Raw genomic sequence first — 18,673 nt, forward strand, 5'->3', positions numbered from 1 at the left:
GACTGAATCCTAATTCAACAGAATGGAAGTGAGTTGCAAAACCAAAACCTGCTTTAGGCTGTTAAAGAGGCAAAACATGATCTCCATGACCTTGCTGAGTTGTTGCTGCTGTAGCTTATGTATGTTGTGGAAATATAATGTCTACACTATTGAGTGTCTGCAGAGAATAAGGGGAATCCACAGGATCAGGTTTAGATGTCTTCCAGCCCATGACAGCAATGAATCATTTTAAAATGTTAGAAGTTGTGTGTGAAAGATGTTTAGAAAATCAGATTGGTTTTTAGCTTCCTTAATATAAACCCCAGGTAGCATGCTGATGTGAATGGGCAGGCTGTTTTATTCTCACGCTGAAAATCTATCAAGAGCCTTTTAACTTTAAGAGATTTACCCAACTGAGCTTGTGGTAACAAAACCAGAATCTGGCTTGCTCTATGCCCTAATACAGAGTGAGTATCACATTTCCTGGAGGTTTTAGTTTCACATAATATTAGCACTCCATTTATTGTAATTTTATGTAAGAATTTAACTTTGCTTTTCAGACTTAACATGCAGTTGATCATAACCCATCACATCCCCATGCAATACATGTATTACAATACCCAGCTGGGGTAGCTTCTCCAGTTTGTCCCTAGTTTTCTGTTGGAGGTGTATGTGTGATCAAGGGAGGTTACTGCTCTGGAGGACTCTTACCGTCCTGCTTTCCCACCTGCATAGGACAACTCCAGATTTCCCCCTCAGAAACCCAGCTGTTTATGTTAAGGTCATATGCCCAAATAACTTCAGCTTTAATACTCTCAACTTTCAGATGCAGAAATCCTGCCATTAAAGGGCATGGAGCTGGTTGGAGGTGGATGTATCTGTCTACACTGCCTTTATTTTACAATGTTGTCCATTTACTTCTTTCTTATCACCATTTACCAAGCTGACTTAGCTCTGCCAAGCACTGACTATTGTCTGTTTCTGTGGTTTATCAGCTCTTGTGTGCTGTCTGTAGGTACTACAGTGCAAAACCTTAAAGACTGCTAAGAGAGGTGCCTGTATTGCAAGCTCCTGGGCATGAGGTTTTCCATATCTATGCATCGTGGATGGAAATCATGTGTGCAAAGTGCTTGTGATCAGATTTTGCCTGTTGATGAAGCAAATGGCATAGACTGTAGTAGGTATGAGATAGCAGAAAATCAATTCCAGGATCTCTTAGGTTTGCCAGCCAGAGTTATTTCTTTCCTGTTAAAGAATCCCCTTTCCCTTTCCAGCACTAATTATTGGAGACTGCTGTGATATTTTTAAAGGACAAAGTACGTGGTGAAATAGTGTAATACTTCCATTCCACCAGTAAAATGCTGAGCACCAGAATCAACCTCTTTTGTGATTAATTCAACTTCAGTGAGTTACACTGGGGATACATTTAGTGCCTGTGAACCCTAATTTTTTTCTCTTCATCCAACAGTTATTCAGCCATTGCAGGTCTCTTGGGTATTATCAATTTTCTGGTAAGCTTGTGATTCCATCTTTAAGGCTTCCTTAGCTGATCTGTTTTTGTGTTCAGCCGTTTCCTCAGCTCTTGACCTTACAGCTAAAATCCCCTGCTGTTGTGCCTGTTCAGGTGGGGATTTCATGATTGACTAGGATGTCCATTAGCCAGTGATTTATTTTTCTTAAGCCTACATTAGGTAAGCCTGATGTCCTTTACCATTCCACTTAAACTGAAAAGGCAGCCTATACTCTCGTGGCCTCCTGAAATGGCACCGTGATCCCTTTTTCATTTCGTTCAAGTGTTTGTGGATTTTTTCTGGCTTTTTTAATTTCCACTACATATGGTCCCAAGCCAGTTCAATCTTAATAAGTACAAGTTGTTCTCAAACCTTTCTTCTTTTCTAATGAGAAATAGCTCCTCTCCCAGTTCCTCGGTATTTATTGTGGCTTTTTTCAGCATTCTCAGGTTCTTTTAACTGATCTTGCTTTTGCTGCTGCTATTGTTAGAAGCCAACATTTACATGTGACTGCAGTAAATCAGTGTCTTCCACTTCTCTGATCCTGCCAGCTCTTCTTGGGAGGCTACAGGAGCATAGTTCTTGCCTCTCTTCTGCCACCCCAAATTCTCTCAGTTGTGAGTTGCCAGCTTCAGATGTTAGCAGCATCTGCAAAACCTGAGGGGATGTTTAGGTTTTGTCTCCATTTCTTTTTTATATAAGGCTTATGATATGATGCTGATGCTCAGGGAAGCATCATTTGTTGAAGCCACTGTGTCTGTGTGACTTTGTTGAATACAGCATAGGTGGCATGTATCTGCTGACCCCTGGGCTGACCAATTCATGTTGATCTCAGTAGTTGTACTGCTTGTTATAGAGCCATACAGTTGATTTTCTTAGTAATTGCTCACATTTCCAGTAACAAAGCTGGCTCTTTAGGTAGCTGATGTTGGCTTTTGATCCTCTGGCAGATGGCTAGCATAAGGGCCTGCATGCAATGCAACCCCAGTGCTTGGCCTCTTGATGGATGGGGTCCTGCGTGATGGGGAACTGCTGGAAATCTGAAGATCAAACTGAGTCAGAAATGCTGGTGCACTGAGCTGGGTATTTGGTTATGTGAAAAACATGGCTGTGTCTGTCAGGACAATCTTTCTTATGCAAGAACCAAAGCTTGGGCAAGGGAAGAAACTCACAGGTGGGAAATTAATGTATCTGACAGACTCTGCCAAGCATATAATATTTTTCAAAGTAATACCTGCTCTTATTGATGGTAACTTTTCATGTATTACCAGTTTCTTGCCTAATTCATCCTCATAAACACAAGTACTGATTAAAAAAGAAGGGTGGTGATTTTTCTCCCCAGAGATTAATTCTGTTCCCATAAAGCAGCAGTATAGGCTCCATACTTCAGTGTCTTGTCAATTCCAGTAACCAATGAAGTCAGGTACCTTTAGAATTATCAGTTCTGGCAAATTTGGTGGGAATTTGAATGTCTTGCTGGGCCCTTTCATTGTAGCAAATCTGCAAGCAGACCTTCACTACTTCTGTTGACAAGGCATGAGCAAAAAGCAAATTCAAACTGCTCCATTTTCCAGAACCTTACTCCTTTGGAATGCTAGGATATAAGCTCAGAACATACTTGGATGCTCTTCTCAGTTCACCTGGAAAGCTTGTTCTTCCTCCTTGCCAGAGTAAGTCAAGGTAGAATTAAAGGTGGGTCTCCTCAAGACAAGTTAGTCCCCTGAAAATCCTATTGCATGTCCTCCTTCACGATGCTTTTCCTCAATAGTCTGTTGCCAGTAATACCCACTGTGTATCTTTGCAGTGAATTATTGATCTATATTGATAATGAAGGCAGACTCAGATAATCTTTGTTTCTAGAGTCTTCACAAAAAATGGTTTAAATAGCATGTGAATTTTACAGCTCTGAGAACGGAGTTGTGATTAGGCAAAGATTTGTTGGATTATAGAAGTACAAGTGTTTATTATGGCTGGTACTGAGAATAAACAGTTGCCTGCATATGCCTGCTACTATGGAAATATGTTTTTAAGTTCTAATGTGAGCTGTAAACCAAAGCTACTTCAGTTAAAAAAATTCAATACTTAAACTGTGGGGAGAAGTAGTCAGTGCCAGAGAAAACATTCCCATTTAATAATGTTTGAACATAGAGCTGTGATGCAGTTTGTAGCAAGGCAGTGAGAAAAAGCCACAACTAATCCTTCATTGCAGCTGTCTGAACTTTTGGTTGTCTGCCATGCTTTAAACAGCGACTTCTTTTTTCTGGTGACTCAAGACCTGAATGACCTAGTGTGGAGAGTTTAAGCTATATGAAATAAAGAAGGTAAGTAAGAAACAGCCATAGCAAGTTGGGTTGCACACCCCAGCAAATCAGGGGTTTGTGTCCTAAGTCCTTTCCAGTGCCTAGGAAAAATATTAAATAGATACTTCTTTATTTATTTATTTTTGGCAAGGAAATACTCCGTGGTTTAGACACCCATCCCTCCTCCCTCCCCTCTTCCCTCTCCTTAGAGTACCACTGAGCTATGGAAACTACCTTCTGTAGAAAGTTTTGAAGTTCTAAGTTTATAAATGCAAACCTTATCTGTAGAAAAACTTTAAAAGTTGAGTTTTCTTTGATTGTTTTTAACTTTTTTCTTCCCTTTGGTGTACATCATGAGTAGGCCTTTTAAGCAGCATGGAGTAACTTTTTCACTGATGAATCCTTTTGCAAAGGAATGGAACTTGCTTACTTTCAAGTGTAACTTCATGTGGCTACTAGCTTTGAAGAAAAAATTTGGGGGTTTCTGCCTTTACCCCCTTCTTACTATCTGAAATCTTACTATCTTATTTATTCTAAGGGATTAAACATTTAAGCATTAGCCTGAGCTAGTGGTAACCCTGTAGTGGTAACCCCTGTAGCCTTACAGTTCCAACTCATTTTTTGTCACAAGTGATTTTTCCAGTGGTCCTTTTTTGATCTTTCACAGTGATGTATTATGTTGTATCAGTGCATTGCAAATTGTTGGATCTACAAAAAGTAAATTCTTTCCATTGAAGAAAAAAAATTAATCTATGCTGGCTTCGATGCCCATGGCAACAAATCCCCAACATAACAGCTTTTGAGGTAAAGTATGCAATAAGGCAGCACAGCACAATAAACCCTATATTATCATCTACCTGGCAAATTCAAGGGCAAGCACAGAAACTGAGGGTATTTCGGCCCAAGAATTTACATGGAATAAAATCCATGATCCCACAGTTTCTTTACAAAGGGGGGTGAACACCTATTGGCTGCAAAGGCTTGAATCCCCAAACACTGCAAATAGCTTCAGTGTTACAGTGAATTCTCAGCCTGCCCAGCAACAAACCTATGCAAGGCTCTTCCCAGACACAGCAAACCGTGTGTGATCTGTATGAAATGGGGTCTTATTTAATTTCAAACCATAGCTGGCACTTTCAGCTCGTAATTACTGTAATAAGTGACTCATCCCCTACTGTATTTTGACCTTACCATCTTCAGATTTTACTGTACTATACCGTTCACCATCCCTACTGTCCTTGACTAGCCAAGTTTCACACACAAAAGGAGATCTAAGTCAAATGTATCATTTGTGGGCTGTTTACCCCCATCTGTTTATTAGTTTCCCCAAACTCCCTGAATCATTCTGGTAAAGTGAAAACCGTGAGTACAAACAGATGCTGCTGCAGAAGTGGGTAGATGGTATTCTGAAACAGAACCAGCCTGGCAGCCTAAGAGAAACACTTTTCAGCTATGTCTTAAACTGTCTCCTACAAGACTTATCCAAATGACAGACCTGTTTTCATAAACATGCAGGCAAACTGGATGATTTTCACAAGAACACAAGATACACAAATGCTTACTTTCCCTTTTTTGTACCTTGATCTTTATTTAAATACCTCCAAAGCATTATATTAACGTACATTTTCTGCTGGTTCGTGAATAACAATTATTTCTAAGCCTCAAATAAGGTCCTTGTGCAATTTGTGGGTTTAATTCTATTTTGAGCCTCATTTTCACATGTTCAGTTCTTGAGCCAAAGAGTATTGACTTTTCATTTTGAATGATGCTACGCAGAGCTGTAACACATACTTGTATCTTTCTATTAAACAGTATTTGTAATGGCTGTCCCCAGGTTTCTTTTCCAGCATGTTCCTATAAGATTACAGGTGGTATGTTTTAGTTCAGTTAGTCTCTATAAAGTTGCATAGTGCGAAATCCACTGTTTTTTTGGATTTATTTAAATGTTACTGCATTAAAAAATAGTTTACAACAGAATTCCTAGGTTATTTCATAGTCTAGAATGCATTAAAATCATAAAGTCATGCATATGGCAGAGAACACAATATTTACAGATTTGTACAGTTTCTGTCCTTTATTTACTGTGGCTATTGCCACTCATACCACTCTGAGGTCAAATTCTCCATATGGCCATCATCTAAAAATGCTCTGTTTTCCTTATCAGCACTGAGATTGATGGCTGGGTGTAAGACGGGCCCAATTCTGCACTCCACTTCATAAAGTCTACCTTCCATGGAGTTAAGGATGGTTACCACTCTGACTCAAGGCTGCACAGGTCAACTCCCCCCAGTCATCTTTTCTTACTCCAGTATTTTGGTGTGTTGAATTACTGGCATATTTTGGCTAAGGCTGAGCAATAGAGTGGCAGATGAATTTATTTCTGACCTGCAGGTTATTCAGTTACCAGTCTTTCTCCTGTTCATTCAGAAACGTAAGGAAGAGCATTTCATACTAAACTCACCAGAACTATGTTAAGGGATTCTAGAAAACATCCTCTTCTCTCACACTGTTTATTTTCAGGACTCTTGGAAATGGAACATGCTGTTGGAAAAGCCTCTGGGTTTTTACACCAACGCCCAGTCTAGAAGTCGAGTGTTTGCATTTATTAACTGGATGCAATTTCTCTTTCCCAGGTTTGCTTTATCTTTAAAACCACAACAAGCAGCATTCAAAATGGATACCCATCTCCCACAGCCACTGTCCACCCCAGGCACCCTTCCAGCTGATGTAAGAGCAGGATGGAGAAAATCAGTCCTTCCACAGAGTTCATGTGGCAGAAGTATTCTGCATGGCTTCAGTTGCCAGAGGTACACCCAGCTGTGAGTTCAGTATCCTGGTCAGTCAGTATTGTGTTCAGAAAAGCAGCCGACTTTATATAGGGTGTCCCTGGAAAGTGCTTCGTCACTGTTTGGCTCTGTAATAAGAGGCTATTCGTTATAACACCTGGAATCAAAGGTGCTCTAATTCCTGCTGATACTCGAGGAAGAATGGCACTTACTGCCTTCTCTGAGTTCCAGGGAGACATCATGATGTCTATAAAAAGATTAGTATAAGAATGGTACTTCTTCACTAAGGCTAAAATAACACCTTCCAGAAAACTAGCGTGATGATCCAACACTTGTGGCTTGTTAAGTTCACAACACTGAAGAAAAGTACCTTAGTCATCATTGCAGGACTATCCTTTAAAGTACGGTAGCAAATAGTTTTTCATTTTAAGACACATCAGGTAATAATTTGTTATGGTTTTTTATCCTGACCAGGTTGGGCAGGTTCTAAAAAAGGAACAACACCAAATGTGTGGTTGCTCCAAAAACGTCTTTCTCCTTCTCTCTTTCTTTCCTTCTTCCACTGAGAATAGACCAAGAAGGCCTGACCAGCCCTGCCATTACATTATAACCAGGTAACACAGAAATTAATCAATTAATTTATTATTAATAGGAGCAAAATGTAAAAGCGGAACAAACTGTAGATGTACTACCAAGCACACGGTGTCCTGTTGATACCTCCAGAAGACTCCTGTAATAAAACCATACAGATTCTTTAGCTCTCGAAAGACTGAATGTGTTAAACTGTGATTTCAAAAGGATGAAATCTTTTCTGTCTTCTTTGTTCTCTTAGCATTCTTTTCTGCACTGCTGGATTTTAGCATCCATGAGTCGTGTGATCCTTCTAGCATCAGTATGTTTTCCCTCCAGTTTCTAGCATCTCTGCCCAAAGGCCCCTGGTTAGACTTTCTGCATTTCGATGTGCTGGTGGTGGTAGTGGTGGTAGCAGTGATGCCTGGGTTGACACCTTCCATTCAGTTTATAGACAGAATTTTTTTGCTGCCGTTTTTTGAAGAACCACACGGCCAGTACAGCTGCAACCAGTAACAAACAGAGAAGAATCACAATTACTGCTATGATAGCACCTTTACTGGACCTGGGACAGTCCTCTTCCTCACATGGATCAGAAGTGGGGACAGGCTGTTCTCCGAGGTCCTGAGTGAGATTTTCCTCCTCAGCTAATTCCTGGGATGATGTGCCAGTAATGATATCTGGAGCTGGTGCAGTGGTTGCTATTTGTACAGGGTAGGTGGTTGTATCTTTTGGTTCTGCGTATGGAGTGTGATCAGAGGGGCTGACCATCACAGAGGTTTCTGACGTGGATGTTTTTAAGCTGGTCATGTCAAACAGCATTGTTGTACTAGGCTCCTGAGTCACAGTTTCCAGAGATGCAGTTGGGTGGTCCCATGCAGTATCATCATAACCTCTGCTTGTGCTTAAGTTCTCCAGACCACTTACTGATGTAAGTAGCACTGGTGTCTCTTTGGTCCCTTCATCATCTGCTTTTGTTGTTGCTGCCGCAATCTGTGTTAAACCTTCCTCTGGAGCTGGGCCACCATTGTCTGATTTTCTTACATCAGCATGATTTGGTTGCTCAGTTGTGAGGACAACATCATCTTCAGTTCCCATTGAACCATCAACTTTATCCCCTTCCTCTTCATCATCCTCTACCACTTCTTGCGTTACTGGATAGCCATCTAACCATGATTCATCAGTGATGGCAACTGCATCTATCTCTGCCTTTGTATCATTAGTTGTGAGAATGGGTCCAATGGGGAAATCCTCACTGTCATAAAACATTTTGGCACCAGGTTCATCATAGGGTGCCTTCACTCCAATGTGGTTATCACCTTCAGAAAGCTCCGCTTTAGTGGAATCATCTGTCTCTTTCTCTGATTCAGGCTCACTGAAAGCCTCTGATGGAAACCAAAACAAGTGTTTTTGGCTTAGGAGTGACACAGGAGATTCAGTTGATGCCCTGCTTCCTCTTTCAGAAGTGTCTGTGTCCTGAGTAACACCTTTGGTACTTCCAATTCTTCTTTCCTCTGAACTTTTACTGAAGGAAAGCTGTTCTTGCTCCTGCTCCATTTCCTCTTTGCCATTGATGTGTCCATTCTCAACAACAGGTATTGATCTGTCATCAGGAAAGTTATCTTCGTAGTCAATGTGTGCCTCGGTTTCATCTAGAAACATTAAAATCCAACACAAAAGACAACACTTAATTTCTCCAGAAGAGCACTGGGCTCATTCGTTACAAGAAGCCAAGAAGAAAGGTGCAGTGAGGAGTGACTTCTAGATAGTAGTTTTCATTCCATGTGAGCTCTTCAGAGCTGTTCAAGGAAGACCCCACCACCAAAGCTGATACTGAGTTTTGCTTATCTTTATCTGAAGGAAAGAAGGTGCACCCATGACTGCAAGGATAGAAAACTCCAACATTTAAAGCCTTACACTTAGGGATCAAGATAACACCATCTGCAGTCAATTCTCAGCTTCAAATTTTAAGAAACTTAATGTTACCAAAAAGGAAAGAGGAGGAAAAAAGCCCCCAAACCAAATTGGCAAAACCCCCAAAAACCTGAATGCAACAGGGAGGCAGATTAATCTCAAAGTTTGAGTTTGATTTAGAAATACTCCCCATGCCTCAGCAGACTTAATCACTCATAGCAAAATAGACTTAATTCAGAGCGTGAAACTGAAGGTTTGAATTTGAATGAAATAATGCATTATAATTTATATTTCTTTCACTCCTCTAAAAGACTTTAGCTCAATGAAGAATTTTCCAAACCAGACAGGGTGGTTGATTTTCAGCTCACACAAGTTTTACTCCATAGAAGGTTGATGTAATTGTGGAGATTTATGCTGGCATTACAAGCCCTAGAAAATAGTGCCTTAGGATGTGGAAAATAAAACAAATGAATCATGGTGAGAATTTTTCTTCTTAAGAGAGTGTTTAACCTTTCATGAAGATGGTGAAGCAATAGACCGGGCATGACATGGGAAACAAGAAATGAATAGGCAAAGCTGTATTACAAATCATTGCATTCATAAAGCCTTATCTTTTTTTGCCTTTTTACACTCCACCAACTTTGAATCACATTTTCATCTGGGGCCCACCTCAGTTTCCGAATGAGTCACATTCTCCTTGGAGACTGCTTCCCAGACTTCTGGCAGAGCCACATTTGGTCTACTCTTGAGAAAGATTAGAAATATTGTCAAACCTGTCTGACCAAAACCACTCAGTAGTGATACAGCTCACACCAGCTTACTTTTTGCCAGAACAGCTTAAGCCAGGTGCCAGAATAGAATGAGTATTAGCAAAAGGTATTTTTCTTGGAATAGCATCCGGGTCTACCAGAAACCAAAGCAGTTATGCTGAGGAAACCAAAATGTGTGAGTTAGTACCTCTGTGAAAGCTATCATGTTGGAGAACGGGATGTTCTCAGTAGGTCCTCTCACCTCACAGCATGGGTGTAGGGTGAAACCTGTGCAAGATACAACAGTGCCAACAGCAGACTCCTCTCCTGCCTGGTTCTGCTGTCCTTACCTGCTTGTGTAATCCTCTAGATCCTCTCCATCCTTTCCAAAGCACAAAAACACCTTAATCTGGTGCAAAAACAGCTTAACAGACAGGGGAATCCATCTCTCAGAAGGGAAACCTTCCTGGTAGGACTCTCACTTTTCTAATTCATCCTAAAATGTTTTCCAACATTATTTCAGGCTTTTATTAATGACTGGAGGGTCCCTCTGAATACCAAAACATTTTAGCAGCATATTTATAAAGCTCTGTGTGGCACTGGCCATCACTATGTAGCACTTATAATAGCCATCAAACGCTAGTCTCACTTTGTCACTTGTCTCATTTTCACTAAAGAATTTTTCTACCTGGCACGCTCTTTGCATGGAAATGGTGCTTCAAGCCAGTTTGTCCTCTTACCAGCCAGGCTTTCGCTAAAAGCTGCTGTCTGTCATGCCTGCTTCACTGAAGTCCAGTGTCTTCCAGGACAGCCTATAGGATATGTGCACTGGAACATCGTAATGTGAGAACTCACTGTTTACCAACTGTGATGGTTATTGTTTCCTTTTCTGAGATGAATCTTTGACCATGTCTGTCTTCACCTGTACCTCTATTTTTGCTGCTCATTTACTTTTCAGACTACAACAGTCCAGCTGAGAATGAAACATTGATTTTTATGTTATGGCATTCTAGTACATGCACACATGTCCATGAACAAAAATTGCATTCATATGTTTGGGTTGTGTCCTCCAGATGTATGCTTCTAGTTAGCAGTGTGGATGAGCAGCTAGTATACATCTTATTTACCAGTATGGATCATTGGTGAATGGTTAATAACTGTAGTAATATGGTTTTTATAGAATTTGAAGCTCTTTCCCTTTAGTGCTTCACTTGCCATGTGCTTTCAGCCCTTCAGATGGAAGTCCTATGGAGGCACATCAGGAAAGAGAATGTGCTTCTAGGAAAGCACAAGTCCGCAGTCTATCAGAACATATTAAGTGTTTGCTGAACCATCAATCAAGTCTCCATCAAACCTGCTGTCTTTGGGCCTGATCCTGCATGTATAGAAATGAATTGGTGCTTTCTTAATGTTCAGCTGAGAAAAGAAAAAGCCCATTGTAGTCTAAAGAGAGCCTGAGATTGGAGCTCATTATGCACTGCTTGTCACTGCATAAGGGAGTCTTGTTCCTTCTGACAATCAGATTGTGGCCCAAGTTGTAAAGCTGCTATAATGTATTTTCATATGCAGTCTCCTGTATTTGTATAGTTTATAGCAAAGACTATCAACATAACTAATGTTTGTGTATGGGATGGCAGAATGAAAGCAACTATTGAGCTTTCTAACCATCAAAGGAAATACAGACCCCCTGAGTCTGAAGCTTTGATTTATGTGATCCTGAATTGACTTACACAGTAATAATACTCTATTCTTTCTTCTGGGCCTCAGACCTTCAAATGAGGCCTGGGCTTCGTATTTAGTGATTTTGTGTTACCATGACAATTTTTGAAGTCAGCCATGAGCTTGATTTTCCAGAACAAATTGCACAACTTTTGCACTTCTTTTTGCTCACTTCCTCAGCACTTACCTGAGCTTTCCAGCTCCCTGAGTTTTGGTCTCAGTACTGAAGAGCCACAACCAAAGTAGATTTGGCTCCACCTCTTATGCACATAGTTGTAATCTGTATTTATATTTGTACAGTTTTTTAAACTGCTAGCAACTGGTCTAAAGTGGTTGCATCTTCTTTCCTATCCAGGCAGGTCTGTTTTTAAGAAGAGCCAGCACTGAAATAAGTTAGTCCAAGACCAAAATCTTCCTATATTTGGTTGTTGTTACATTTTACCCCTACTCTCTTCTGGCAGACTCAAGGATCAGGGAGTTTTGATTCACTGTCTGAGGGATTACTGAGGCTGAAATGAACATTTTACAGGAACACAAGCTGAAATGGCACAATACTGAAGATGTGAAACTCAATTAAAGGTAATACCCTTTTCATTTAGCCTTGTCTTTTCTGGGAAGCATCCAGTCCTTAAAGAGCTTTCATCTCCTACTTTTGATCCTCATGTGAAAACAGTAACCAAACATAGACACAGGCAAACCAAAGAAAACCTGGTTTTCCACACTCTAGGATGAGTTTAATTTTTCTTCTAGATAGCATATTGGCATCCCAGCTGTATTTTGAGTGTTGCTATTTTGGACAACCATAAAGTGCACTGCATATTTTGAGGATGTATTTTTGGACTACAGGAAATTGAAACTTGATTCTATGTAGACCATCATCATAAACATTTCTACTGTATAAACCCAGCTTTATTCTAAGAATCTCAAAGTAGTTACAGTGAACATTAACAAGAGGACATGTGTCTGAAAGGGTAGGAAGGAAAAGAGCATGTAGACCAATTTGCCTAAGACCAGAGTTGTAAACTAGAGCATCTTGATTATCCATTTGACTTGGATCCCACTTCTCTCAAACCAGCCAGGGTACGCTAGACAGAAATTGTTTTGCCTTTAGTCTTTTGCAGCAGCTGCAAGAAGGATGACTTCTTACTGTAGCAGAAAGCCTGCTAATGTAAATAAATAACCCATCATCATTTTTAAAAGTAATTCCATTTGGCAGAATCAGTGCATGCCTGATCAATACCTCCCATTAATCTAATACAACCACCCAGTGACAGACCTGAAAAAAGAACTGAAGTTTGTTGTAACAGTTGTTTTGACAAGTCATGGACATATTTTGTTCTGATTTTGTCTGTCACAACTTTTCCTTTGCACTCCCAGATGAAAACAAAACAAAACAGCCCTAAATAAGATCACAAGGCAGAGACATTTTGCTTTACTCTGCCCATTAAAAAAAATAGAAGGAAAAGAACTAAGTGGTGCTGGCTGGTCATGCTTACAGAGCACATGAATGTGAATCAACACTATTCCTGAGGATTCAGAAAGCGATGTTTGAAGTAATGAGAATAGCTGAACCAGGCAAGAAGACTGGGGGCTGCAGATGAAACTTTCAGAGGTGGTCAAAGTCAGCTGAATCCTCCTCACACTGGTATCAGAAGTCTGGTGCTCAGTGTGGAAGTCAGACCAGCTCTGAACACACTGAGCAATTATCCGAGTGTTGACACTGGAGAGATTCTTTAGGTGTGCAGCAGATATGACCTCTCCTGCCACAAGCTTATAGCTGGAAAAACCCGAAACAGCCAAGGGAGAAGGAGAAATATGAGACATTCCTCTTAGCCAGTTTTAGAGCAATGACATGATTTCCCAGCCACCTAATCCACCTTCTCTTTGAAGAAGCAAACTCTTAAGGATGCAGCCTAATGTAATACACCCCTGCCTCCCCTACCGAAATGTTCGTATTAATGCTTCTGATACTGAACCTATGGTTCATTTTGGGAAAGACAAAAACAAAGCACAGATGTCATTTAGCAATGGTCACTTTGGTCTCTGTGCCTGCAGGACAGCCACAGCATGACATGTCTACATCTGCTTTCAGACCTTACTACAGTGCCCATCTTCAGAATGTATTTTGTGAAACAAATATGTTCTTTCCACAGAAAATAAACTGCAAAACCCATCTATTTCCGTGTTCTCTGCTTAAGGTTGCTTTGTTGGGTTGAATATCCCTGTGTTTTCAGCTAGAACACAGCATCTTTTCATGACCAGAAACTGCAGGAAAGACTAACTGTACAGAACCACTTTTTTCCTTAAAAAGCATCTTGATTAAAAATTACCATCCATTGCCTGGTGTGTGCAATGCACAGTAAAGCCATTTGTAATGTGCTGTTTCCTTAATTTCTTACATACTTTACTGTATCCAGAATCCACTTAATATAATCAGTTAAGCCCACAGCCAGGTTTTGCCACATATTTTGGGTTATATGCGTATTGCTGCATAATGTATGTTTTCATTTAATTTACAGATTTACCAACTGTATGGTTGTACACGTATATCCTGAGTGCTGGAATGGGCTGTATCTCTTCTAACTGGATCAAAACAGAGAGGAAATATGATCATAAAGCTAATTCAAAGAACATGTAAGTGCTACATTTAGACACTGCTATGATGATAGTTCTTTGACACTGTATTTGCTCCATGTAAGCAACTGGGAATGTAGTGCAGGCCTCATGCTTTTACACAAAGAAGAGAAAAGCCCAATTATTGCTGTTTAGTCTGATATGTTGCTTGGAAAGCTGTGCATTATAATGTGGCAGTTACCAAGTAGTACAGTGATACACATCTGTAATGTCTGCAAATCTCAGGCAACTTCACGAAGCTGGATAAACACTGTCACTCTTTCATGGATGAGATGGAGTAAGCAGCAGAGAGCAATATAGTGACATGCCCCATCTCAGAGGCAGTGCAAGATGTAGGAACAGGACTTGTTCTTTTAGTCCTGTGGCAGGGGTTTTCTCCCCCAGTCCAATTGTGTTGGCATGAGACCACATTTCCAGTTGCTCACCTGGTGCAGATGCAGGACAAGCTATCTGTATCACCTTACCAGCCTCTAAACATAGTACTTAAATATTCCTTAAAGTGGCTTTGTCACCATTTTCCTTCTGATGTCAGCCAGTTTAGGACAGAAATGGCCCACCCTGCCAACAGGGATATAAATTGTCCTGTCATTGGCTGTCGTAATAGGGAAGTTTCTCTGTGTGTTGACTTCTGAAGTACTTAAGTGGTAGTTACTCTCCTTTCTCCTGCGACCCTAAAATAACTGTTAACTGTAAGTCAGGTTTATTTTAATTAAACTCTCTTTTTGGTTCTTTTCCCCTGAATTCTTACTTTTTTAAAAGTAATGAAACCTGGTATCACACATGTCAGTCTTCTGTAAAACCTTTCTTAAAGAATCATGATCAAGAGGCTCAAATAGCTAATTATTAATTGAACACATATTGTGGTTTCTATCTCACTATTATCTTTAAAGTGTCTGAGAAACATTAACCAAAGGAAGCCCCTCGGCATGAAGTCTACATTTGAATAATCCAGAAAGAAAATTCATAATCCACAATATTACATCTGCTCCCAAGTTCCAGTGTTGATGTTTGTGATTTTACAGCCACATTTCCCTATTTCTTCTAAAAATATTATCCTCTCCCCTGCGGCTGTGTGAAAGGCTTAGGCAAAACAGGGGAAATAGACTATTTATCCAGGGAAAACAGTGAAACACACACAACTTAAATAGCCTGATTCTTTCCCTTCCTTATTTTGGTGTCGTACAGTTTTATTTCTGTGTGTGATAAAGTCAGCATTTTCACTAACCTCAGTGAAGGAAAAAGAAGTACCAGTTTGGTGCAGATTATAGGAGATTCAGACCCACTGCGTTATCAGATGTAGATACTCTTTTCCTTCTCTCCCTTCATGCTCCTCCTTCACTCCCTGCAGTATTTCACTTAATCATCTGAACTGCTGTTTGTAAGAACAGTTCTGGAAGATGAAATAGTTCAAAGAGATGTTGGAATTTATTTGTTTTTATTTCATATCTCTATACCATTTTGATGGGTTTGAATATCTGGTTCTCTGGTACAGACATGACCCGTTTCTACCAAGAACAAGTTTGACCTTTTCTCATGATTATGCACTGCCTGCTGGTATATATTCATGAGTAAAAATAACTCCTTGTAAGCCCCTGGGCATTAAGGAATACATAGGCTCTGAAATAGATATGCTAACTCGAGCCCATATAGATAGCTCAGCTACCAGACAGCTGCCCATTCCTTTGCTGAAGATTAAGCTGCTTTGCCAAAAATATCATCTTAAAGGTGTGATATCTCTCTGGAAAAAACCCCACCATAACATACTCTGATGACTGTTCTTGAATATTGGAAAGAGTGTGAGCCTTATGCATAGAAGAGGGTTACATGAGAAAGAGAATGAGAAAGCAGAATTCAGATTGCATCCATGTCTGAACTCATGGTACTATTTAGCTTATGTTTAAACAAAGGGAAACTTCAGATCATTGCACAATTGAAGCAACATAAAAGTGGATTTTCTTGAAGGTTTAAATCCAGGAAATGTCACTATTGTAGCTTCCCATAGCTTTTACATTATGTTCTTGTTTGTTTGGGGTTCTTTCAGTCAAAGCCTGATTCCTTGTAAGAAAATCTGCTTTCATTCCTTTTAATGGAGTAAATATCTGGGCAGCTGCTGTTGTGTTTGTAGACAAAACTTCTGCAAGCATGGTACAAGATACAAACTTGCCTTTCTACTGGGGCAAATTAAAGGAGAATACTTGCTTTTTCTTTATATTTAACTTTTTCATCTAGCTGCTTAGCTCTAACCCAAGTGTTTCTGCTACTGTCACAGGCTTCTGTAGCACAGGCAGCTCTCTTAACTTACACAGAGCTCTAATTTTCCTAACCTACCAAAAGGGAGTGGTATTTACCATATGTGTATGGCCAGAAGCTCAAAAATACTGAAGCAACTAGGAGGAAACAGCTAGCAAAAACTCAGATCAGCCAAACTTGCTTCTTAGAAGCCAGCAGAAAAAGTCAGGGGCTTAAAAGATGGGCAGCTCTTGTCTTACCTATTTTGCATCCCAAATAAACATTCAAGAACACCTAAAGGATGGGCAGCTCAACTCAACCTAGAAGATATAAAGAAGCAGGAGGAGTTGCATATGGGTCTGCTGTGCCCTTGAGAAGTATTGACCACTGTCTTCATGGGGCTACAGTACTACTGTGGCATCTTGTCTTTTCTGTAAGGAGGATGCTATCTCAGGGGCCTCAGTGTGCTCCATCACATAAAGATGTACGGGTAGTGAGTGGGTGCTAAAATCATGGATAGCATGTCTATGGTAAGGAAAGATGTTTATTATGTGCATGCCTACAAAAAGACACTGACTTTTCTCTGTTCTTGCTCTAGGTTCCCAAAGGTGAGAGCAAACACCAAGTTTCAGTTCAGCAGCCTGCTCTGTAGCAACTCTGTGGCTTCATGTGAAAATAAACATAGCAGAAGATAGACAAAACCTGCATTGTGCACTCTATCTGGTGAGCAATGTCTTTGGCTCTCTCATGCTGCCAGGGAGCAGCTTTTGAACTGCTCTGAAGAAAATACCTCTGGCATTTCTTGTACCATCAGTAGGAATCCCTTACCTTCAGTAAACTAAGTAAGTACATAGGAAAGTTATAAACCTCATCCAGTAGTAGAATGAGCACACACAAGGTTATAGACAACTGATCTCCAGAAAGGGGCTGATTCTGATATTAAATACACAGGTGAAGGATCTTCCCAAAGGATATTTTCTAGTAATAAAAATTATGTTCAGTACTAAAGAAAAAGGGTATGGGGTGGGGGGGAAAGAAGGAAGATGGTGGACTGGAAGGCAGGAGCTGAATGCTAACCCTGGCATAAGACTCAGTGAATCCCTGAAATGGGGTTAGCAGATGCAGATAAAATAAATATGGCATAAAAAAATCTGATTTTTTTTACTTTCAGTGGCTTCTGCTACCCAGAAAAAAAGAACTTTATGCACATATTGAGTATAACTACATTGTTCTCTCTTGTGGTTTACTAGAGATGTCTGCCAGCACGGCTGGAAAAGACATTGATGCTGCAGTCACCAAGAGCTTCACTGAGACTTCATGCACCCAGGAGAGGCACACCTGTATGCCTGAAACCACCTCTGTTGGGCCAATGGGAGGCTGTGACCTCCTGGAGGGATGCTCCATGTGCTGGGTGAGCTTACCTTTGACACAGGCCTGAACCTGCCCGTACCACTCCCCGCAGCTATTGCAGAGCAGCGTGAACGCCGTCTCCTTGTTGCCCATGATGTACCCCTGGGCGCAAACATACAGCAGCTCGTCCCCCATTTCAAAGCCAGTGTGGCCATGCAGGATGGTGTGGGGGAAGGATGGTGGGTCCCCGCAGGGCTTGTCTGGAAGGTAAAAAGAAATGAGGTTGTAGAGACCTTGCAGAAGTCTTTAAATGCAGTGCTAACAGCGGTGCTAAAGAGTTACACCAAGGACAAACTTACACATATCCATGGAACACATATATCTCATCTGATTCATGCCCTCATCCCCCTTCATAACTGTTTGCAGCTGTAATTGTGTAGGTATATGTTAGGCTATAGCTGTGATGTGATAACTGTGATGTTACTGATGTGTAACTACAATGCACCTTAAAGGGCCTTTGTTTCCAGCAAGTTAGCTCAGGATGTTAAGGTACAGCTATCTTCTCTGCCTGCTTCTACAAAGGCTAAAATAGGCTTGGGTATTCTGGGACTGGAAAGCAAAAGTTTGGACACGAGTCATTTTACTTAACTGCAGAATTGCTTATGGAATTGTTTAAGACTGGCACAAGTCTTAAACAATTAAAGTGGCAAACAGGCAGAGGCTGAGCAATGACCCAGTCTGTCTTCACAGAAAGGAAAGTCCAGGTGGTCACCAGCCAGTTTTCAGACTGTTCCTTCTAATCTTTCTCAAAATCAAAGGTTTCTTCCCTGATGCTCAAATTTACCCAATTTTAGGTTAGAGACACCCTACAATAAATGGTGACTTGTGCTCTTCAGCAACAGCCAGGGGTAACACAGCTCTGCTCTCTGTGA

At 40.6% G+C, this 18,673-nt stretch overlaps 1 protein-coding gene across 1 annotated transcript in view; it reads right to left on the reverse strand.

The window, feature by feature from the left end:
* Nucleotides 1-5,354: 5,354 nt before the first annotated feature.
* Nucleotides 5,355-18,673, reverse strand: part of SUSD5 (sushi domain containing 5) — a 37,657-nt gene continuing 24,338 nt past the window's right edge. The window contains exons 4-5 of the mRNA XM_005143748.4: nt 17,813-18,001; nt 5,355-8,798 (exon numbers count right to left, since the gene is read on the reverse strand). Of these exons, the coding sequence (XP_005143805.3) occupies nt 7,516-8,798; nt 17,813-18,001 (1,472 nt within the window). The 3' untranslated portion in view covers nt 5,355-7,515. The remainder of the gene's footprint in view (nt 8,799-17,812; nt 18,002-18,673) is intronic.

The sequence above is a fragment of the Melopsittacus undulatus genome, chromosome 1, assembly GCF_012275295.1.
Source record: "Melopsittacus undulatus isolate bMelUnd1 chromosome 1, bMelUnd1.mat.Z, whole genome shotgun sequence".
Lineage (NCBI taxonomy): Eukaryota > Metazoa > Chordata > Aves > Psittaciformes > Psittaculidae > Melopsittacus > Melopsittacus undulatus.